Genomic DNA, 25,917 nt, shown 5'->3' with positions numbered 1-25,917 from the left:
CAATATCAAAATGAACCAGATGAATTGAAAGTTATATACACAATGAAAGTTGATGAATTAAAAAAACATTGTAAAGGTAAGGGAATAAAAGGTTATTCTAAATTAAGAAAGGCTGAACTTATTGACCGTATTAAAAATATGAAGATGAACAAAACAAATCACAAATTAGAAACATATTTCCATTTAACCAAGATGTTTTTGAAGAATCGAAACCACAACGAATACCAATTAAAGTAGAAACAAAGGAAACAGCAATACAAACTATCACAATTGAAAACATAGGAGGATATAAAGATCCGGTGAAGTTTTTAAATATAAGTGGGAAAGTAGTTATTAACAAAATCAAGGAAGAATTAAAGCACCACCCATTAAAAGTCAACCTTGTATTCATTTGTGATTTTATTAAAGATAAAGAAGTACAAGAACGCAATTTTAAAACTATGAATGAAAGAATGTTACAATCAACTGACTTAGATGAATATATAACCCATGCTAAACAAAAACTATGTAGAGAGATGGAGGAATTTCAAGGTAGAGGATCAGGATGGACATCACATCAAATTAAACATTTAGAAATCAGACTAAATAAATATGTACCATTACGGGCTTCTTCCTATATTGACCTTCCTAAACCAATTAAAGATAAGAAAGCAGTAATCAATATTAAAAATCAAGATAATAAATGTTTCTTATATTGAATTGCAAGTTATTTAAAACCTATTGATAGATGTTCTCAATATCAACGACCTTCACACTATACAGAAATTGTGAATGAGTTACAAGATAAATATTGTAATGGTATTGAATTTCCTGTACAATTAAAAGATATAGTAAAGTTTGAAAAGAGAAGTAACATATCCATTAACGTGTATAGTTATGATGATGAATATAATATATACCCACTTGAAATCACAAAAAATAAGCAGGACAAACACGTCAATTTATTATATGTAAAAGATGAAAATAATAGTCATTTTTGTTGGATAAAGGATTTATCGAGGTTAATAAGAAGTCAAGTAACAAAACATAAGGAAAAATTGTACTTTTGTGATAGATGTTTGGTAAGACATTTTAGAAATGAGGAGCAATTACAACAACATGAGCTATATTGTAAGGAGCATGAATCTGTTAGAACAGAACTTCCAAAACCATATGACAATCAAATACAATTCCAAAATTATAATAGATCATTAAGAGTACCATTTACGATATATGCCGATTTTGAATGTTTGTTATGTAAAATGGAAGTAGACCATAATTGTTCTAAAACTGTGAAGTATCAAAAGCATTTACCAATGAGTTTCTGTTATTACATCAAATACTCAAATGGTATGTATAAAAGTCCTGTTAGTTATATTGGTTTAGATGCTGCAAAGGTGTTTGTGAAGAAGTTAAAACAAGAAGCAATAGAAATAAAGAAAATATATAACAAAAAGTTGAAATGAATAACCTAACTAAAGATGAGGAAAATAGATATAATAATTCCGATAGTTGTCATATATGTGAGAAAAACTTGAATGATTTACCACCAGCAATTGAAAAACAAATAAATATGTTAAATAAGAAAATACAATTCGCTAAAGATAATGATAGCATGGTTGAAAAGTTAGAAGAATGGAAACATGAATTAGGTAAATGTTTGAAGAATATAAGTATAAATAAAGCAAAAGTAAGAGATCATGATCATTTAACTGGAAGGTTTAGAGGTGCAGCTCACAGTTATTGTAACTTAAGCTATAGAAATCCTAATTTCATTCCAGTATTTATTCACAATTTAAGTGGTTATGATACTCACCTGTTTGTTAAAGAACTTGCTTATGATAAGAATGAAATAAAACTAATTGCAAACAATGAAGAAAAATATATAACATACTCGAAATATGTGAAAGTTGATAAAAAGAATGGGATTAATTTACGATTTCTAGATTCATTTAGGTTTATGTCAAGGAGTTTAGCAGAACTAGCAAATAACCTTACAAAAGAACAATATAGAGAAACGTCAAAGTATTTCACTAATGGTTTATTAGATTTAGTAATTAAAAAAGGTGTGTACCCATATGATTATATTGACTCAATTGAAAGATTAGAAGAAACAAAACTACCTTCAAAAGAAATGTTCTTTAATAAACTTACTAAAACCCACATCAGTGATAAAGATTATGAGCATGCGGAAAATGTTTGGAAGTCATTCAATATTAAAAATATAGGTGAATATACAGAACTTTATAACAAGACAGATGTATTAATATTAGCTGATGTACTTGAAAGTTTTAGAGATGTGTGTTTAAAAGCATATGGTTTAGATCCTGCTTGGTATTTCACTGCTCCTGGTTTATCGTGGGATTCAATGTTAAAGATGACTAAGATTAAACTAGAAATGATAACTGTCTATGACAAAATATTAATGATAGAAAAAGGTATAAGAGGTGGAATTTCACAATGTAGTAAGAGATATGTAAAAGCAAATAATAAGTATATGAAAAGTTATAACAAAGATGAACCTTCAAAGTACTTAGCTTATCTAGATCCAAATAATTTATATGGATGGGCTATGAGTCAATACATGCCTTACAAAGACTTTAAATGGGTTCAACCTTACATGAACATAATGAATATTCCAGATGATTCAGAAACTGGCTACATATTAGAAGTTGATTTAGAATATCCAGAATACTTACATGATAAACATACAGATCTACCATTAGCTCCAGAAAATATATGTCCACCAGGATCGAAACATTCAAAATTATTAACAACGCTTTACAATAAAGAAAGATATGTTATTCACTACAGAAACTTAAAATTGTATATGTCACTTGGGATGATATTGAAGAAAATTCATAGAGTATTAGAGTTCAAGCAATCAAACTGGTTAAAGGAATATATTGATTTAAATACAAATATGAGAACAAGAGCTAAGAATGATTTCGAGAAAGATTTTTACAAGTTAATGAACAATAGCGTATTTGGTAAAACAATGGAAAACATTAGAAAGAGACCATCTATTACCTTAGAATGTGATCCAATGAGGGTGGAAAAGTTAATAGCAAAACCGAACTTTGATTACAGAACAATATTTACTGAAAATTTGTGTGCGATACATATGAAAAAAGAAAAATTGACCTTCAACAAACCAATATATGTTGGTATGAGTGTGCTAGATTTGTCAAAACTATTAATGTATGACTTCCATTACAACATTATGAAACCTAAATACGATATCGATATAGACTTATGTTACACGGATACTGATAGTTTTATATATGAAATTAATACAGATGACTCCTACAAAGACTTAAAGGAAATGGTTGATCTATTTGACACAAGTGATTATGGAAAGGATAATCAATATGGAATACCACTAGTAAACAAAAAAGTATTAGGAAAGATGAAGGATGAAAACAAAGCTAAAATAATGACGGAGTTTATTGGGTTAAGATCAAAGATGTATGCCTTTAAAGTTGAGAATGAAGAGGAGAAAAAAGCAAAAGGAATAACGAAATGTGTAGTAGCAAAAGAGTTACAATTTGATGATTATAAGCAAACCCTATTCAATGATGTGAAAACATATAAAAATATAAATCTAATTCGAAGTTGTAAGCATGATGTATATACTATAGCTGTAAATAAGTTAGCATTAGATTCGAATGATGACAAAAGATGTAAGTCATTAGCTTGGTATAAGTACATTAGCTTGGGGGCATTATAAGATATAGTTAAAATGTAATTATGTGTTGTGTTGTGTATTGTAGTTGATAGGTGTTAGTGAGTAATTATGTGTAGTTTAGTTTTAGGTAAAATTTAATTGTGTAGTTTTAGTTTTAGGTAAAATTTAATTATGTGTTGTGTAATGAGTAATTATGTATAGTTTAGTTTTAGGTAAAATTTAATTGTGTGTTGTGTTGTGTATTGGGTTGCATAAATACAGGCGGCAAAATGCTAACTTCCTTATTTCTTATCCAATTTTGATGATTCAAACTGTATTTAAAAGAGTATGTATTAGAGTTTTAAATGCAATTGCTCATTCTTGAAAAATGTTAGATTTAGTGACTTATTATTTTTGTAACTAGATTTAGTGAGTTTTTAATTTGTAACTAGATTTAGTGGTTTTTTGTAACCAAATTTAGGGATTTTTTAAGTCAAAACCGGTTATAACCAGATTTAGTGATTTTTTTGTAACCAGATTTAGTGTTTTTTTGAATTCAAAACCGGTTATAACCTGATTTAGCGATTTTTTGTTTCTGTAACTAGATTTAGTGATTTTTTGTAATTAAATTTAGTGATTTTTTGTTTTTGTAACTAGATTTAGTGATTTTTGTAACTAGATTTAGTGATTTTTTTGAATCAGATCTAGCGATTTTTTGTAACTAAATTTAGTGATAGAATGTGTTAGAAGTTATTATGAGTAAGATAGAAAGTTATTTGAGATGTAATAGAAGTTATTTGGGATAGGGAGTGCGCTAGAAATTATTAGGGGTAGATTAGAAGTTATTAGAGATGATAGGGTGACATATAGTTAAAATGGGCTAATAATAAATTTGTCTGCAGAATCCCCATTCCCTATCTACTAACATGTCTGAAAATAGGCGGAAGTATCAGTTTTACATCCTACAGACTAACATATACAAAGATTACAATAGTCTAAATTTTATATACCATTTTAAAATACATTTGATACTGGGATCTTTTATGTAAATGAGCTATTTCTACTTAATTGTCTGTCTGTTAACAGAATTATCGTCATTTAACGAATTATAGAGTACCGTGTTGTATTCGTTTCAGTTGCCACAAAAGTTGTCAACTAACTTCTACTTCATCTAGGCATAAAGGGGGTCAGTTTGTCTGAAATAGAGATAAACTTTTAAAATTTCCAAACAAGAATGTCTTTCTTCATTATTCTTACACAATAGAAAAGTACTCACGGATTTTGGATTGCCTTATATAAATACTGTTTTACCATCAAAATATGGAAAGTTCCGTACATGGAATGAATTAGAATATTAAAGAAAAATGGAAAACTTGTTCGTTTTGAAATATTCCACACTACTTGTTGTTTCTTATACGAATATAACAAAGATGAAACGTTAACTATTTTGAAGACTTACACGTAGACAAACGCACCGAATATATTTGTTTTCCTTCTCTTTTTTGTTATATCTTCTTTTATACATATACGACATCACCAAACTCATTTCGTCGAAATTAATATAGGAAGTTTTATTCTCCCTTATAACATCTAGACTGGACAATTTAGTGAGAGATCCGAATCTCATTCGCATCAAGTTGAGGACTGTAGAAATGGAATTTACTGGGTTCTAGCACTAGAATTTCACTTTTTAAAAAGAAACACACATTAACAATTATCGGCTTACAATGTTATCAAAACTCCCTTTCTAGTTTAAAAATAGATAATTTGGTCTAGACATTCGGTTAACAATACACCTAAGATAACTAGAGGTGGTTAACGATTATTCTAAACTAAATTTCAAAGCACTATTTTATACAATGGGAAGATAAACTACTAATACCAGTGTCATATTCTGTAGATATAATGCAAACACAATGTCTGTGTATTACAATTACTACTGGAAAACTGGTGGAGATTCGAAGATTATATTGCTAGGAATACGGGAATAATTTGTTGTTTGCTTTGCTTCTAGGGGATTAGGGCGAATGAGTCACACCTAACTGTGAAAGATTAGCCTTTAAGAATACTTACACATAACAACATAATAATGTTACGTACGGTCAATTAGTAAATTCACATAAAGTAGTGCATACTATTTCTACATATAAAAAGGGCCGAACGAAAAATTTAGAGCCATGGGCAGTTTGGCTGAAAATTCAATTCCTACACTCATGTCCAAAACGATTGTCGCATATGTATAACTGTCTTCTTGTAAGATTATAATTTAATAATAATTTTGGAGGGTATTTTTAATACTGGTACTATATGTATAATTGGGAAATGTATATCTGAGGTAAATTTCATAGGAAATTGATTATAAATACGAAAATTAGAATGAGTAAAACAAAATGTTGCTAAATGGACAAGAAAGTTTTATTTTCGTTTTAGTGTTCTTATTTACTGCTCTTTTGACATGAAATTTGCCACATACATGTATTTGCCGATTATACACATACTCACATTATAAGAAATACCGGGCAAATTTGTTATCAAATTATATTCCTACATCATATTTATAGATATTCGACAATAATTTTGGACACGAGTGTACATTCGCAACGAGACTTTAACTGAAAAGCTAGGATCTTTGATGTACAGAAATGATGGTAAATTCATCATAATATACAAAAAAATATGTTATCAAGGTAAATAGGATCACATGGTGTGAGACTACTGCTGGTAGAGAAAATGAAACGCACTACAGTAGAGAAAAACAATAAATTTTAAAAACATTTGTTAAGTTTACAATGTTAAGGTTGTATATTAGGTGCACATTTTGGTTTAGTACCAACACAGACACATGAAAACATTCATTCTGAGACTTTTATTGTAAAAATATGTCTTTTAAAATAGCGCAGCTTAATGGACTAATTGAAATTGAAATATTGATCAAAATTATAATTTAGAATATCATTTAAATTTCTATTTAGTACAGGAAACCAGTTTAACTAACTGTCGAAAATCAAGATATTTATCGATTTATATTCAAACTTTAATATTCTGAGAATGTATCTCTAGTTTATTACATTCTGCATTGTCTTATATGCAATATGAATGCATTTCCAAATAAGATCCTATAGTTAAATAACATTAGTAACAAAATTAATTTATAATTTTCCGCCGAATTCCAACTCACTTCTGTCACACAAAAACCTTACGTGTTACGAACTTTTTATTGTCATTTTCCTTTTCACGAGAGTCAATTTAGTTCAAGTAACCTACTTTCGTGTATGTGACACAAAAAGTTTAAATTTGTTGGCTTGTGTACTTTTCGGGCTCGCTAACATGACTGGGGACAGACCCGATGAGTTTAAGCCCAAGTTTAGTCAACATGGGCATCTCAGCCCAGGAATTAACAAAGGCAACTCCGAAGGCGTTATTCGTCGTTATTTATTCTACGTAGTTTCTTTGACAGGCTAAACGCGAAGCGTTGTAATATATATACAGGGTGTTAGTGAACTATACCGACAAACTGTAAGAGGTGATTCCTCACATCAAAATAAGAGAAAAAGTTTATATGGACCTATGGGGAAAAGTGCAGTTTCAGAGCTAGGGCTGTCCAAAATTACGAAAAAAGGGAAATTTTAAGATGCCCTATTTCCAATTCGAAAAACTAAGGATGGTGGTCCTTATCAGCGTAAAGAAAGTCAGGCATACGCAGTATAAAAATGCACATTTCATTGATGTTCAATGTATGTACAGAGTATCCCTGCAGGGTGAAATTCCCAAACATGCCATCAACCAAATTTTGAGATATGCTCTGACTTTATGATTGGTCCAAAGTAGGCAAACGATAAGACTTGATAGAAGTGAACACGGAATCCTTTGGTGCGATGTTGGAATTGTTAAGGATCGTCAGCAGCATAGTCTCTCGTACTCGGGAAAACGCATGCTGCGGTGTTTTGTTTCACGCTTATAAGGGAAGAAAAGAGAATACCATGACGAAATACATCGCAGCACACGTTATTCTGAACACAAAAGAACATGAAGGTACCGGTTCCTAACACTTCTGACTTCCCTCCAAATATTGGGTGTCCATTGTTGTCAAGGCTTACCTCTTGTCTACTTTGGACCCTCCTAGAAATCATGGTATATTTCAAAACTCTATTGAGAGCATATCTGAGAATTACACCCTGTAGGGAATACTCTATATACCTATTGAAAATTGATGAAATATGCACTTTTGGATTGTATATGCATGGCTTTCTTTACGCTGATAAGAACTACCATAAACAGTTTCTCGAATTCGAAATAGGGCCTGTTGAAATTTAGCTTTTTCCTGATTTTGGGCAGCCCTAGCTCTGAAATTAAGCACTTTTCGCCATAGGTCCATTTGAACTTTTATTTTGATGTGGGGAATCATCTCTTACAGTTTGGCGGTATAGTTCATTAACACTCTGTATATATATTGCAGCATAACTCATGAACGCCTGTAGCAATTTAAACCAAACTTGGATATAAATTTGCAATCTGCAAATGAATATTGAGAGGCTAGGATCCTAGGAGGGAGGATGGGAAGAGGTGGCATAAAAATAATCCAAAACTGCCTATATTCGTGTCGAATCCAGAATTTTCGGGGTCGCTGAGACGAATAGTGATACTCGAGATACCGTTTAAGTTTAATTTTACTCCCATCGGTAAGGAGGTGAGAAGGGATGAAAATTACTAACATTAGTGTCGAATCCAGTTTTCTGGATCGCCGAGATGAATAATGATATTCACGATATTGTTTAAGTTCAAGTTCACACACATCAATTTATAAGTGAAGAGTGATAATGTGAGATTAGTGTCAAATCCATCGTTTTTGGATCGAAAACATGACTGACCCATTTGAAATTGCTTTTAGAAAACACTTATACACCTCAAGCTGGATTATTATCAATTTGATTAAAGCATTTTACTAAGAGATAGAGTGTTTCAAATTTATGTCAAAAGTAGAGTATCTTGTGGATTTTTTCACACTTTCATTGAAATGCGTATCCTAAAGAGTTACTCAATATTTTCCATAAATCTATACTTTCGATAGAAGAATAAACACATTAGCCGGCAGTCACATTAAAAGCAAACAGCATGCAATTGGTGCATTCAACTTCTGTTCATTGGTGTGGGAGACCTGGGTTCAATTCTCGGCGGGAGTTCATGTGGTTTGGATTCCACGTTAATCAGTAGGTCCACGTCTCATATAGCCTCGCTGCTGAACGTGACAAACTCAAAATCACCTCACTTCCCTTACACGGCAAATAATGGTAACCGCGCGAGGAATCGAAATAAAATTATTAATTTTATAGCAATCAAATTGCAAAACCTAGGGAAAAATGTATGTTTGTATTTCACATTACTATGAACCTCTACTGTGAATCTACAATTTTAAGTTTCATACCGGGTTACTGTTCGGTACATTTGAGAAAAGTGGTTACCATTGTTATGACCATTGTTGCAGACTATTTTGTAACTTGAACATTTAAAATATCATTCAATCCTTTCGACAAATTACCTACGTTTGTGTTTTAAAAGTAATAGAGATTTGTTAGTTCGTTCGTTATTTAGTGATCTTCCTTCTTAGTAAAAGGTTGGACACAGTTTTTAAAAAGAAACCGTATTTTTAAAAACCTGAGTCCAATTTTTCATTGCAATTGTTTTCTGTTTTTAAATTAGAATGAAAAATAAGCATAATGATTTACCACGGGGAAAAACTAGTGATAGAGCTTTCTTCTCTGTGAGGAGGAGGTCAATAATCACAGAAAAAATACCACTGTGTTTTATATTTACACTACTATTTTTATATAAGTGTGCCGCGAGAATCGAAGTAACACCTGTAGTGTGCCGCAAGTTGAAAAAGGTTGGGAAACGCTGCTCTAGCAGGAGCATCGGGTTCTGAAAATAAGTGGAGGTGGTCTAATTAATTCTGTCTATAGTTGGGGTATCTGGGGGTATGATTTACCCCTAAGCTGAGCATGGCCCGGGTTTCTCCCATTGGATAATTTTAAAAATTGACTCTCCTGTAGATACAGTTTTAGATATTTTTGAATGAAAATGGTTATTTCTTTTAACAGTGGAAGATATTCTTCAATGAGAGTATTGCAGCTTAGCCAGGAAAGTTTTAGGATTTTAACTCCTACTTTAGTTCTCGTCACGCCATTCTGATCCTTGACGCCACAATCCCGGAATTCTACATGTTTTCACCGTGTGCATAGGTTTTTTCGGGGGTTCTCCCATTTCCTCCCACTTTCATCATTCCACCCTTTCATTCATTTCTCCTCATCACCTTCTCCTTTAGCCTAGACGGCCTTTAACCTTAAAGATTTCATTTCATTTTTTCTATATATTTTCATCATCCCTGGTAAAGTCTCTGCCTAAACTTTATATCTTCCCCCTCCCTTTCCAGGCTGAAAAATTCGGAGCCTACTATAATTTAAGAAATACGGCGAAATATTAGCAATTGCTTTTTCCTTTCTTTTCGCCTTTTTAATTTTTTTGTGTGGGTTCTGAGCACTCCGACAAAAATTCTGGGGTGTGCTTGAGCACACCACGAGTCTTCGCCTCTTTTTATTTTTTAACTCTTAAAGGAGAAACTTCCAGGAGATGAAATATTTTCATAGCGAAATCCTTCCCCGTTCATAGCTTTGTTTCAGTCAGTTTCTAAGTACCGTACTTTAAAATCACTATATAAAAAAGCTATTACTATATTCTATTCTGTTTTATTCTTGCCCATTCCAAAGTACTATATATAATAACTATTACTATATTCTATTCTGTTTTATTCTTCCCCATTCCAAAGTACTATATAAAATAGCTATTACTGTATTTATTCTATTCTGTTTTATTCTTCCCCATTCCAAAGTACTATATAAAATAGCTATTACTGTATTTATTCTATTCTGTTTTATTCTTACCCATTCCAAAGTACTATATATAATAACTATTACTATATTCTATTCTGTTTTATTCTTGCCCATTCCAACGTACTATATATAATAGCTATTACTATATTCTATTCTGTTTTATTCTTGCCCATTCCAACGTACTATATATAATAGCTATTACTATATTCTATTCTGTTTTATTCTTGCCCATTCCAAAGTACTATATAAAATAGCTATTACTATATTCTATTCTGTTTTATTCTTGCCCATTCCAACGTACTATATATAATAGCTATTACTATATTCTATTCTGTTTTATTCTTGCCCATTCCAAAGTACTATATAAAATAGCTATTACTATATTCTATTCTGTTTTATTCTTGCCCATTCCAACGTACTATATATAATAGCTATTACTATATTCTATTCTGTTTTATTCTTGCCCATTCCAACGTACTATATATAATAGCTATTACTATATTCTATTCTGTTTTATTCTTGCCCATTCCAAAGTACTGTATAAAATAGCTATTATTTCATTCCATTTCTATTCCTTGCCTTTCCTTTTCGTTGGCGTAATTTGAAACTTTTGTGTTCCACAAGTGTCGTTAGCAATTCCACCTGTTACATTGAATTGTTATCCGCTTTATTTATTTTTTTTTTTTTTTGAATGATGTTCTTACTAATAATAATTACTATTACGTGTTAAAGATCTAATCTACTTGAAACGAGAAAATGACTTGATACCAAATTCTTACGATATTAAAAATTATTATTATTATTATTATTATTATTATTATTATTATTATTATTATTATTATTATTATTATTATTATTTTAACTGAGGGCGCACGTGAATTAAAATATGAAAGCACTACTGTGGAGATTAAAGATGCCAACATTTTTGGATCAATAGATCTAAAATATTTCAATCAAAAATTTTCTTGTAGGCCTTGTATCTTGGAGATTAGTGTAGCCAAACCCAAACTATCACTTAACTCAGTATGATGTACTTATTCCGTAGAACATACGAAAACTTGATCTAGGGGCTGTTCAAAAATTTTGTGGCCGCTGATTCAAAAATTAATTGGCCAAGATCACAACCTTCTGATCCATTTTTTGTTTTTTCTGATTTTCTTGTTCCTGAAATTACTTCCTAAGGAACAAGCTACAGGATTATATGAACGTAAATATTACACGAACGAACACTTAGATTAATAAGTGGAGTTGCATTCAACTAAAAGTTGCTTGTGGTTTTTAATTCTGAATTTTATTTCGTTTGAAATGCAAAAAAATTGTTTTATGGTCACAATTATGCCTTTTAAGCTAAAGGAAATTCTAAATGTAAATGACTGTATAATCATTAGAGAAATAAATAACAATCAGTTTCAGTTATTTTGTTTATTTTTGAACATAAACGAAAAAGTTTATTCCCATTTTCTTTTCTTTCTCTCCAGGAACGCCTTAAACATAGTTAAAGACGACCTTATTGTCAAAGTTGATGAACTCACAAGGTAAGTAAGAAATGATCAATATAATTACTTTATTTATTTACATTTGTGAACTTATGATCATTTTAATTTCCGGTTTTAGTCTTCCCTTGTTCAATGGTATTCAGTATTACTTCCCCTACGTAATGTGAGAATGCTTACTTGCTACGAATGATACATGTAAGTGTATTATATGCTTGATATTCTGTAGAGTGAAATTCTAAAAAGTGTTCATTTAGACATTATTAAATATTTTTTCCAATTTCTTTTTACGAGGGGACACTTTTGGTGCCACAAACTTTGTGACGGGACTGTGATTGGTGATTTGTTTTTGTCAATTATGACAATTATTAACGGAAGACAGTGTGGGTTTCAACGGCTTCTAACGGGGGAAGAGAGCACCTTATGCTACTTTCAATATCTGTCGAGAGATTTGATAAAAGGATATGTGATCATATTTAAAGATGTGGCTAGCGCCCCCTTCCCCTGATGCATGTGATCCCAGACGCGAGAGTTTCGATGGGAAATCATTGAACGCATTACAGTGCTTCAGATTCCTCCTTAAACTGTAAATTCAAGTTTGATGCAACCTCTATGGTCACGTGGGCTATATTTTAAGAAACAAACTAACTACTGACCGTTTTTATATTCGTATAGGTGTTAAACAACCCCCACAACAAAACTTAGAGGACATAAAACTTCGCATGTCAGATGGGCTAGCGTCTACAGTACAGAGTATTGCTAGAAGGTAAAAACGGCGGAAAAGCTAGCTTTGTAACAACAATTAAAATCATATATACTATTAGTTTTCCTTTAATATATAACCTAGTTTTAAACTAAATCCAGCGTGTTGTATACCGTTTCAAAGCATATTAAATTCTGCTTCTTTTTTGTCTTATTAAAATATTGCATTATTAGCCATTTTCGAGAAAATTACGATTAAAATTTTATCTTCAATTCTACTCTTTCCAATTTTTCGGGAAAACGGCGCAGAAAAGTGCAAGAACTCAAAATTGTAGAGTATAATTTTCTCTTTCCAAAGGAAAAAAAGATGATCAAAATCGGTCCATAAATGGCTGAGCTATGAGCGTTTAAAGAAAGTCACGATCCGCCATCTTGAATCCAATATGACGACTAAACGACCATGAAGCAGATCACGTGACCAAAAGAAATTTACTCTCTCTTAAGTGGGTAATAAGACCCAGCAGTCAAAATGAGGGCACGCATAATGGACACGTGACAGGCTAGCGCCCGCACTATAATGTAAATGAGCCAAAAAAGACATGTTAAAACGTCAGCAATGAAGAAGTTAAATCTTTATCCACGTTTTACCAAGGTGAGTCATAAGGCTTGCAATATTTCCATAACCCAGAAAGCTTGCGCGTGTATACGCCATTAAGGACTGTAAGTTCAAGATCAAACTGGCTCAAGAAGTAATGTGACAAACGGACTATTTGACACGGAGGCCGGCACTCCATCAGTATGTCATTGAGTTTTTAGTGGCAGTGACGATGAATACATGAACTGTTAACGCTGCAGCAGCTACCAAAAGCATTTATCGTGCGTAAGGGAAAGGTGCGGTGAAGCACTGGACAGTGGTTCATTGGTTCCAGAAATTTATTGCAGGTTGTAAAAATTTCGAAGAGCAGCTAAGGTCCGGGCGCCCAGGCTAACAGACTGTAGGGTCACACGACACATCGTTAAGAAAAATCCATCCACCAGCACACTACAATTGTCAGACCAACTCAGGGCTTTCAAAAGAATGCACTATAAAAGGGAACGCTACACCGAATCCATAACAAAACATAATAAAGGAAGAATCTGCTTGTGTTTAAGAGAAATAGAGAATGTGATCAATGTATTGTCAGCAGTGTTGAGTTGACTTGAGTTTAGCGTCCCTCTAAGTAGCAAAGCTATGTGAGATGTGGACCTACAGCTTAACGTGAAATCCGAACCGCATGACCTCCCGCTGGGAACCGAACTCGAGTCTTCCACGCCAAAGGCGCGTGCGCTAACCGTTTAGTCACGAGGGAGTTTCTGTCACTGGTGCTGTAGCTAGGAAGTTGTTATGGGGGGGGGGAGGAGTTAATTTTTCAAGAGAGACTGCCTTTTTACGTAGTAAAATCCAGAAGTCTTTTTCCATAATATGAAAGCGTTGCATACATACATCTTACACATACAGATACGTACAGTACACACATATTATTCATATTGTTATTACTTGAAGTTAGAATCACAGGTTGTAGGAAAAGTTACTTATAAACAAACAAACAAACAAAGTTTATGTTTGACTTCAATTTTATAGAGGTATAAATGATATGAAAAAAAAAAAAACCTTGAACCTAGACTTTCTTGTACAAAAGTATAGTAATAAAGCTGCAAATGTGTGCATTCAGTTAGGCAAATGAGAGTTGCAAAGTGGATGATTAATTTCCATTGTTTTAAGTATTTTAATGCGGTGACATGGTTTAAATCAGGCATGTGCAAGTTGGAACAGAGAATGGGCCAACCACAGAGGACTTACTGGAGTCGAGGGCCGTACGAGACAATGCATAGCATTTTCACAATAATTGAATAGACATATTCAATATATAAAATCGTTTGTCGTACATTAATATCACAGAAACATAAAAACTGTTATAACAGTAACCAGAATATTTACTTACTAAAGAAAACCAGAAAAATCTTAATTAACATTTTAGTGGAAAACTTGACCAATCTGCCAATATTCGGTGGTACACTCTACCACTAGGTGTTTGAGGCGGGCGTCAGTTATTCAAGCAAAATTTTCAATTCAGTGTAAGAGATTACGTAATAAATTCATTTTTAATAACGAGTCAGACGGGGCGGATTAAAGAGCCTGAATGGGCCGGGCGGCTCTAGGGTCGGCTGTTGCACATGACTGGTTTAAATAAAAGAATAATAATTTTGTATCATTAATATTTTGCTGTAAATAAGTTTAATAATCCCATAACATATGAAATTCATTAGGGCTCGGAGGAGGGAAGGTTAGGGCAAAATATCATTTGGGGTCCGAACTCCCACTTGTCTGTGCACCACAGATTTTAAGATAAATGTTTAATTTTGTGTGGGATTTTTCCACTGGGATCGTGAATTAAAATATGATGTGTTTTTAAGAAAATTCTTCAATATGGACGAAGTATTAAATAGAATATTTAAAAAAATTAAATATCTTAAGGTGATAACTGTTGAGAATTTGAATATGACTTGTAAGCATTGCTTGATCTCTTCTAATTTCGAGGAATTCTCTCTTTTCTTTCTTTATTTCGCTGCTCCCAAACTATAATAGTTGAAATACTTCCGTTCTTTCATTTTCGAAAGTAACATAAACTAAGTAGTTTTTGGTTTTCTTCTTGGATTAATTGTTTTTATGTTGTTTTCAGCGAGCAGGAGATCCTTCGTGAAGAAATAAAGTCTCTGCAGGCTGTGAAGTCTCGATTGCGCCTTCGAATCCAGGAGTTGGAGGATGAGATCAAGAAAATCAAAGAAGAAGCAGAGAAGAATGCGAAAGCCAGCAAATCGGATGATGAGGTATTGGGATAGTTCATTAATCCGGAAGAGTTAAAATAAAATCTACATCGAATAAGACTTTTCAACTACAAGTTTGTTTTGTTTTTAAATAAAAGGAAATGGGTATAGGGTTGAATGCTGGTATCACAGCAGGCTTCATTATAGAACAATAACATATAATCTTCCTTAAAAGTAAATATTGAGACTGCTTTAATTGTTGGAAACAAATACAGTGAACCTGTAAATTTGCTATCCTTCCTACAACCATATGAAAATATTGCTATCCTTACTTAAATTTTGAGTTATTTTCATACCTTTATGTAGAGGTGCGCAGTTGATACGAGTTTCTTCTTTATTTCGTCTTAGATCTTCGTTACAAGAGTTTCAAATTGTTCTTCTTTATGTTGGAAACTTTTTTTCTTTTTTAAATAACTAGGTTGAACATTCGAAATAAATTGAATTTGCTTTTACCTTAATTTATAAACAAGAATACATTCAAAGTTAGTAACACAAATACTATAGAAGTAAATACCAGATAGATATCAAATATATGCTTGAAGGGCTTTCAGCTGAATAAAGTTTGATAAAATGCATTGAGGCTGTGAAAATGATTTAAGTTTAAGTAGGAGTTAAAGCGCCATGTACATAGATACGTATTATTATTGTTGTTGTATATAAAAGGCGCGATTTGGAAGCTATATGTTTCAGTGTAATTCAATTTCAGTAGTAAAATTACTGTACATGTTATTTTTGATAACTGTTCCGAAATGTCAATAAATTGTGATATAAGTGGTGTGTGATTACTTTTCTAGGAGGATGTTCCGATGGCTCAGCGAAAGAGATTCACTCGAGTTGAGATGGCAAGAGTATTGATGGAAAGAAACCAATACAAAGAAAGATTCATGGAGCTGCAGGAAGCAGTTCGTTGGACTGAAATGATTCGAGCGTCCAGGAACGATCCAACGATGGATAAGAAGAGCAAACAGAGTATATGGAAGTTGTAAGTGTTTGCAGATGGCTTCCGTAGTTTCAATAAAATAATACTTTACCTACCAGTCTTGACATGTGTATTTCATACATCTTAGTTTTAGTTTTACCGTAATAAGAGTTGGAAGCCGGTCGATGTGTTGTCTTTTGCTTCGGAAATTTGTGTATCTGGAGCTCAACTGAAATATTGATATGCATCACTTAGCTAAATACTGGAATGCTTTTAAAGTGCGGCATCAAAATCAACTGAAGGATGGCTTAATACCATGTGTTACATTGTGTCATTTTTGAAAATAAACTAGTATTCGAAAAGTAGTTCTTCATTATAAATAATACAAAGATGCACCGGGAATATTTCTTCAGTGAATGCTCTTTCAGCCTATATTTCAGTTGAACTCTCGGTTAATCTTCTTTAGGCCAGAGGATTTAAAATTATTTTTGTTTGTAGATCTTTACGTAGTTGATGCAACTAACAGTAGTACGTAATAAAAATATACATTATAACGTCTTTTTATAGAGAATATGTGCTATGTGTAATGATTTTTTTTCTCAAGTTATTTTAAATTTCAAGATACTTCGTAAAGATAAAGATATTATTTATAGATAGCAAGATTTTAACCGTAACCAACTGGTATCATTTGAGACGCGGTGGCGTAGTAAGCAATAAGAAGTCTGTCCACCAGTTGGGCAACCTGAGTTTGATCCTAGATAGATGTGTTACTTTTTTTCTTGTTGAGCCCTCGTTGTACTGCGATTTATAAGTTCACCTGATCTCGGGAAACATCGGAGATAGACTACCGAGACATGATACCGATGTCTAAAAAATGTGAAGCCTTATCTCCCCCGAACCCTGCGCCTTGTATGGCTTGTTCCGATTAGAGAACACCCTTGGAGGGGAAGAAGAAAAAAAATCAAGAAATTGAAGGGAAAGCACACGGCATGTTTAATAAAAATCATGAAATTTATAGTAAAGTTACGATGAAATATCATCTAGTGTTAAACAAGCCGAGTAATTGACAATTTTAAGCTTCTAAAAAGAAAACACGTCATGTTGCATAGAATCGGAGAATATTAACGAAGTTTATGGTGAACCTTTTTTAATGGGATAACTTTTTTTTTTTTTTTTTTTAACCAATATCTCCCTTTCCGAAGCAATGAGACTGATAGAGAAGGCTCAAAGAAAAATAAACATACTTTATCAAAATCGAAGGTTTTACGAAAGTGATCGTGGAAGATTTTTTTTATTTTTAAACATTATGCACATGTTCTAGTTTCAGTGTCTAGCGGTGACATATAGTGTAGAAATAAACGAAAGATATTATCCAAGTTGGAAGTTTTTAAATTTTATCCTTGTAAACTATCATTATCAAGCAGTAACAGAATTGTTATGCCTCCAAGGAAACTTTTTTTTCTTTCCTCCTAAAACAAAGTTATCGTGAAAATGGTCTTAAACTTGTAAGTAGATTAAAAACCGTTTGCCCCTTACTGAATAAATACTCGGAAAACACAACGTTTTATATAGCTTTAATACTTTCTTGTTAAGATATATTTACACTTTTTTTTCTTCTTTTCTTTTTAAGATTCAACTCCAAACATTAGGAATAAGTTTTTAAGACTAAAACAAAATACACGGTATGTTCCATAAAAAGTAAACAGTTTTTTAAGAAAGTCATCGTTGAAAATTGTTTTCTTGTGTTATGTATGTGATTAAACTTCCAGTACAAGGATACATTTACCCTGTTATCCTTGGTCAATTCCAACCCCAAGCACTAGCCTTAAAGGAAACATGAACTATATTGCGTCAAAGTCAATTCTTACCAATCTGGTGCTAGGGGTCTCGGGTTCAAACCCTGCTCCCGCCAAGTGAACTTTGTGGTGGACAAACACCGTGTGCGTGGGTTTTCTCGGGGTTCTCCCGTTTCCTCCCACTTTCTTCATTCCACCATTTCATTCATTACTCATCATCACCGTCTCCTTTAGCCTAACCGGCATAACCGTGGGACGTAAAACTCAAAAATTTCATTTCATTTTTCAATTCTTACCAATGACTTTGTGTATGTGTAAGCTTGCAACATGAGGTGATTTCACTTTTTTTACCCCCATATTCTCAGTGAATTTAACCCCTAGTAGTAGGCTTATTTCTTAATGTTACAGGAAGTTAGAAGCTGAGAGAGAGGTGAAATTGGAGAAATTTTAGGTAGCAGACGGATATACAAATGCAGATTGAGTCGAGTGGTTGAAATTGCCTTACTCTCGCTTCAATTGAGTTTTATGTTTAAGTAAAACTTTTTATCCTGTTGCGTGAATTGGGTTTTTAACTCATGATATTTTGCTACTTTCCTTCTGTGGACTTCATCTGAGGCACAAATTAATTATTATGAGGTAACTACATCTGTTAAATTGGACCTGTTGTGGCCACCACTCGAAACACCAGAAAAAGGTGTTAATTGTATTCATGCTTGTCACATCCACCACTATATTTTCTTGATGTGTTATGCTTGTTATATAGGAATCTAAATTTATAACTCCAATACATAATTTTATTTATAATCTAGCGCAAATAAAAGTGCCTTTTAATTTTATGTATAAGTTTGTTTAACAAGCCTGATTCATCATTAAGATTAGTCATCGTGTCTAACAAACTGTTTACATCAAGAAATGATGCTGGTAACAGTGGATATAATAGGCATTCAAACGACAACCATACTTTCCGAGTGGCAGTTCCTAATATTTTTCTTTCTTTTCACAACAGAATTTATATTTCACACAACTTTAGGTCCAATTTAAAGCAATGTAGATGTATTTACTTGCGTAAGTAATTTGTGCCTCAGATGAAGTCCGCAGAAGAAAGGTGGGCGGTATATCAGGAGGAAAAAGAGTATCTACACAACAAAAAGGTGGAATTTCTTATTTAATTATATGTAGTATTGCGTGTAAGAAATGAAATCTATAATATTTTATAAGTTTTATGTTATTGATTGTAATGTTTACATAGCTGAATTTGAATATGTTTCAGTTTCAGCAATTTGTTCAGCACATCGGAGAGGCCTCAACGGAAGCCGTTGCCGTATGTGAATGTAAGATACAATGCACCAACCCATCATATCAGTCCTGCCTTAGATACCATGAGGAAACGAACTCTTGTTGATAGAAAGAGAGGCTTGGATTTTTTGGGGACCTGTAAGTACTTTGGAATAATTTACAAGTGTTTTTGCCATAATTTCATTTGAGTACAAATTAAGTTATTTCTTTCGTAATGCGTGTACGATTGTGAACTTTCATGTTATTGTACATACTTTTGTAGAATAAACGTGTTGCATGCATTTTCATTGTTATTAATGTATTATCATCATCTCCAAGGCGGGGGGCGCGGTGGCTCAGTGGTAGAGCGTTCACCTCCGGTGCTGGGGTCCCTGGTTCGATCCCAGCTCGCGCCGTGTGGACTTTGTCGTGGACAAACACCGTGCTCGTGGTTTTTCTCGGTGTTCTCCCGTTTCCTCCCACTTTCTTCATTCCACCATTTCATTGATTTCTGATCATCACCGTCTCCTTTAGCCTAACCGGCACAAGCGTGGGACGTAAAACTCAAAGATTTCATTTCATTTTTTCATCTCCAAGGCTTAAATGTTAGTGTTATTTGGTTTCTGTTTCAGAATCAATTGTCTAAGTGTTTGGAAAGATAATGTGTTACATGTGAAAATAGTTCATTGTAAAATATTGAAGAAAGGAGTGTATACTAAATATGGGTGCAAGAAACATATACACACAGATATACTAAGTTACAGTACATTGGCATTGGAATAAATATAGCTTACTTCACAAGACAGTGCTTTAATATCACTAAGTTATTTTTAAGCTCTTCGTGCTTGTAAGTAATTTTCCCAAAAGATGGTTCTCGCATAAATAACGGATGGAGATATTTAAGAATTTTTTTTCCCAATTTCTTTACTTGCGAAGATGTTTGAAAAGAATGTTTTACTATGTGCTAAGGAACAAGAATCAGTAAACGAATACTGAGCACCTAATTGGAGTAGATGAATCCCGAAGAGGAAATAGAAAAGGAATTTATTTCCAGAAAATATTCAGTACTATACACAGAAAAGTACATTATATGTCCTTTCGCTATATGCTTCATCAGATAACTGCAACAGTGAGTAAAGGCTCCGTCCCATCAATATATGATTCTCCAGAACTGTAAGGCCCACTATTTCCGATTCCGAACGCCTGCGAAACGAATACACGTTCGTTTCTATTTTCGTTACCTACTCGTACACCAAATTGACGCAAGTATCTCTGAGTGACACCACACTCTTCCCTAATTAGATATTCTTCCTGATCGACTGAGGAATATGTTACTGTGCTTATGAAAGCAAGTGCAGCCAAGTAATTGAAGAGAGATAGTTTAGTAATTTGATAGATAAATAATTTGAATACTGACTAAAGCTGTACTTACCAAAAACACCCAGATTATAAATCTTACCGTGAACGTTTCGACAAAAGGTTATTGCCTTCCTCATCACGGATCCTTTTAAACTAAGGTTGATGCACGAACTACATCACTCTTGATTAACTTCTATTGTATAGGCTAACTTACACTTGCAGTAGTAATGTTTGAACAGAATTCTCCGTCTGTGTATAGCTTCTAAGGATATCTTTCAAACATCATCTTGGAAGTGCTTCAGTCTGTCGAACTCTTCCTGCAATTTGGTGTAAATATCCTGCACTGAGTCAAGTGTCAACTTACTTTTTGGTCGAATGTGATGAGTGGATGGTATGATTAAGCTTTATAATGTTTTGTAATGTTTGCTGTTGAAACCGTTGTGTCTAGAGAACAGAGTAGCTGGGCGCATGATCATGAGGGAGCAACTGGTCTCTGTTCTTCCGTACCTCAGACCTCTTTATTTTGCTAATGTCTCCGGACTGCCTCAGAGCATCACAATAAACAAGCAAGAACATTGACTATCTAATGAGAATAAACTTTCTGTCCACAGTTCACTTTGTCGCAAATGCTTTTATTGCACTTGTTACTTTTGTTGAGCTTTTTTTAAGTCTACAATAGTGAAGACTCATCCATTGTGAGGACTGTTGCTTTGATAACTATCGTATTTATGGATAAAATTTCCATCTGTGGTCACGCATCATCTGAAGCTTTTTTTCACGTGCTGAAGTGATTTCCGATTTTCTCAGAAGCGCACATTATTCCAGGTCAACTGATACCCTATCATCACAGGATGTGGACGTCTGCAGGATTTTTCTCAGGAGGGGCTCAGCTCGGGATTAGGGGAGCGAAAAGGTCATGCAGAGGCGAAATGAATGAAATTAAATTTCTAGTTTTAATCCTACTTTTATGACCTGAAGGGTTGGTGGAATGAGTATGTGGGAGAAAACAACCGCGAAAAAACACAGACATAATGTTCTTCACGAAAAAGTCACATGGCCCCCTCGCACCAGAGATTAGCGTTCAACCTCTGAACCATTTTATCACCCCAGATTTGTATATCAGTCTGGAATTCACGGCATAATTTCTAAGTAGAAAGACAAATGCTTTTGTATTTTGCTGACCACCTAGTATCATATAACAGGTATCTTTACAACAGATGATAGGAACATAATGAAATAAAGATAATATCGGAGAGTTAAACTTAGAAAATATTGCTTGTGCTTGGAAACTTAATTCAAATTATTGATTCACTTGAACTCCAGGGAGAGTCTACAAACCACTCCCTTCATTTGCGGACATCCATGATCGTGATCATACGCATTGTGGCTGAACAATGTTTACTTGTCAATTTCTTGAATGTTCTGGTGCGTATAAGAAAATTGACACTTAAATGATGCTGGTAAGTAAATTCACGTGTGTTAGTACGCAATGAGGTATTTTTAATGGTTTAGAATAATCATAGCACAACCTAGCCTGTGGTAGGTGCATTGACTCAGGATTTGATAATACCATAGCTTTCCCGGATGAAACACCAATATAATATGAACCTTTGAACAATGAGAAATATCAGCTTAGGATAAGCACTAGTGAGAAATTAAGTATTTGTACATAATGATTATTATTGATTTAAGCCAGGATCAATTACAAAACTTTACAAAGGAAGGTTGGCTTATTTGTGTAATTAGTAGTATATAGTGGGCTGCCCTCTACACGTTTCTTTAGTTGTTTTCTCACAAACTGTCAAGATTTTAAAACATTGTTTCAGAATGTGAAATACTTTTAAATTCTACCGTATTTATTAGCGTATAACGGAGAAGTCGTCCAAAGATGAGACATATACCAATGAATAGATCTTATTGAGCTGAACAAAATAACATGGACGGAGTATAAATCCTCATGCGTAGTTTTCGAGAAAATCTAAAAATTCTTTTTTCTGTAAACGTAATAATTGAAGCTATAACATTATAATAACCACCATACCTATTAAGATGTAACTGATCCTGAAGTGTACTGTCATCAGGCTTTTCATTGACATACCAAGAGAATAGCACATAGTATGGCTAATGGAACACAGTCCAAAATTATTATTAACTTCTATAATTTACTTTCTCTTGAACTCTTGTTCAGAGATAACATGAGTCAATCGATAGATCATCTCAGTTTTAAGAATTGTAGTGCTTCGTTGCCAATAATAGTTGATCGTTTTTCTACTGGTGGAAAGGATTGTTGACGGCTTTATTTATGTATTACAGCAGATTGTATCTATTGTTTGTGTTCTAACAGTGGCACGCGTACCCCTAAAAGCTACGTACATGTTTGTAACTGTGACGCATACTTACAATGCAACTGCTATAAGCTACGTGGCATGCTTGTGCCGAGTTAAGTGGTATTTACAATTTTCTGTTTAGGCGAAGTTACTCCTTCAGAGTTACTGAGATCGGTTCGCCTCACGTCACTAAACGAGAGTACCCTTTTACATCATGCATGAAGGCAAGAACAAAGGTTTTCATTGGATGATTACAGATAACTAATTATGTAACATATATGGCACATCAACAAAACTACTACTTCCTACTGCAAATAATAAAACACTAAGTAAGTGAAGGCATGCATGATTATCACGAGAACTTTGGTACAATGAAAACTTCATCTTATTAGGTAGCACTGTCTTTGCTTCATCACAACAGAATTGTGCGAACAATGGAAGAATTAAATCAATAAAAGAAAATTTTCTCTTTTTTTTTTATGAAAAACGATGAAGAAATACATAACTCATTGCGTGAATAAGAAATGCATTGATTCACTTTCAAAAATTCTTACTGTTTGTTATGTTTGGTATGTGTGATTGATGAGCAATAGTTGTAGGACCACTGTTAAATTATAAACAGAACTGTATTTTCTAGGAGGTTCATTCACGGATACGCGAGTTGAATAATGATCGCATTCGTGTTCAATAGTAATTTAATTTATCACATATATAGTAAGTTGAATAACATGTAAGTCAATTAAATAAATATATGAATATTAATTGTAGATTAATAAAGTTAACTAAATATATAACTTGAATCTATTGTTTCAGTTGATCGATTGTTTGTTTGTTTGTTTTATAATTGAAACCCGAAATAGCTCTGATAAGCATACATTGTCTGGCACTGACTCTCTTCATTACCGAATAAACATGTAAGCTGATTGTTCTTGATAACCAATTGTTATATTGCAATGTGAATAATGAAAATTTAGATTGCTTGTCTATGTTCAAATGCTAATTTTACGCACTACACAAAACCACCCGCGCACTGTCCTTATCTGCTCACTTCTGTTCCTCGCGACGAACCCTCTTCGCTCGGCGAGGACACTTCTTCCCCCTTCTCCCTTTCTTAACGGCTGTCTTTGGGGTGAAAGTTGGAAACTGGGACTGTTTACAAAAAATTCATCTCAATGCCATCTTTGGGTCAAGAAAACACGCTATTTTGGAAGGAAAATAAGAAAATACTAACAATTACAATTATTAAACACTGGGAGTATCAAGATAATTCTTTTAGGTCCATGCTCAGTTTATTCATTTTTGTTTAAAACTTCTTATACTGTCTTTTTCCACAGTCAATTTAGGATTTTACACCACACACAAATATCTCTCGTGTTTAATGTTGTTTGTAACTAACTATATGGCCTATGAAATCCAGAGATTCAATGCTGTGTTCACAAAAGTTCTCCACTGACTTCTACCCTTAGCCAACTGGATCCAGTTTCTACTTTGGATCCTATTTCTGCGAGATCCATCTTAATATTGTCCTCCCATCTGCGCCTAGGTCTTCCTAATGGTCGTTTTCCGATTGGTCTTCCAATCAAGACTTTAAAAGCGTTTCTACTTTCTTCCATCCTAGCTACATGACCTGCGCACGTGAGCCTCCTAGATTTGATGACCCTAACAATATTGGGTAAACGGTATAAACTATGTACTTCCTCGTTATGAAGTTTCCGTCATTCCCCATTCCCTGCGTCCGAATATTCGTCTCAGGATCTTGTTCTCAAATACTTTCAGTCTATGTTCTTCCCTCAGAGTAAGCGGCCATGTTTCGCAACCGTACAGAACAACAGGCATGATTATCGTTTTATATATTTTAAGATTCAATTTCTTCGACAGAATTCGCGATAACAAGAGATTTTGAACTGAATAATAACACGAATTCCGTGCTTTTAGTCGACATTTAATTTCTTCGTGAATATGATTTTCGTCTGTTAATATTTGAAAGCATTCACTTTATCAAAAGTATTATTTAATATTTTAGCGCCTCCACAATTTGCCGTATTACGGTCCCGACGCACTTCCATGTATTTAATTTTCTCTGCATTTACTTCTAAACGCATGTCCATGCAAGCGCTTAATAAGACCTCTGCATTTCTTTCTATTGTTCTCCTATCATTCCTTATTAAATTTACATCATCAGCATACGCCATAACCTGGTGAACACCGTTCAACTCTAGGCCCTGGTTGCTAACTTTGATTTTCCTTATAGCGTATTCCAGAACAAAGTTGAATAGTAATGGCGACAACGCATTTCCTTGTTTCAGGCCATTCTTGACATAAAAGCTCGTGGACAAAAATTTTCATACCCGGACTTTACTTTGGGTTAATTTAAACATATCTTCATTAATTTAATTAGCTTTTTCGGTATTCCAAATTCTGTGAGAACGTTGTACAATGTTTCTCTCCTAACCTAGTCGTAAGCATTTTTAAAATCAATAAATAGTTGATGTACCGGGGTATTGTATTCTCACTTCTTTTCGAATATTTGGCGAATGGTAAATATTTGGTCGATAGTTAATCGATTTCGTCTAAATCCGCACTGATAATCTCCAATAATTTACTCTGCGTATGGGGTCAATGTTGCTAATAGAATATTTGAAAAGATTTTA

The 25,917-nt window shown here is 33.5% G+C and overlaps 2 protein-coding genes across 2 annotated transcripts in view; one reads left to right on the top strand and one right to left on the bottom strand.

The window, feature by feature from the left end:
• Nucleotides 1-25,917, bottom strand: part of LOC145662228 (uncharacterized) — a 159,459-nt gene that overhangs the window by 124,203 nt on the left and 9,339 nt on the right. The window lies entirely within an intron of this gene.
• The window catches only part of LOC145662229 (C-Jun-amino-terminal kinase-interacting protein 4-like), a 79,345-nt gene continuing 65,278 nt past the window's right edge, over nucleotides 11,851-25,917 (top strand). Inside the window, exons 1-4 of the mRNA XM_081727574.1 lie at nucleotides 11,851-12,065; nucleotides 15,446-15,593; nucleotides 16,385-16,572; nucleotides 19,576-19,743. Of these exons, the coding sequence (XP_081583700.1) occupies nucleotides 11,854-12,065; nucleotides 15,446-15,593; nucleotides 16,385-16,572; nucleotides 19,576-19,743 (716 nt within the window). The 5' untranslated portion in view covers nucleotides 11,851-11,853. The remainder of the gene's footprint in view (nucleotides 12,066-15,445; nucleotides 15,594-16,384; nucleotides 16,573-19,575; nucleotides 19,744-25,917) is intronic.

The sequence above is a fragment of the Thermobia domestica genome, chromosome 10 (genome assembly GCF_964235325.1).
Source record: "Thermobia domestica chromosome 10, izTheDome1.hap1.1, whole genome shotgun sequence".
Lineage (NCBI taxonomy): Eukaryota > Metazoa > Arthropoda > Insecta > Zygentoma > Lepismatidae > Thermobia > Thermobia domestica.
This window is presented reverse-complemented; position numbering and strand designations above follow the sequence as displayed.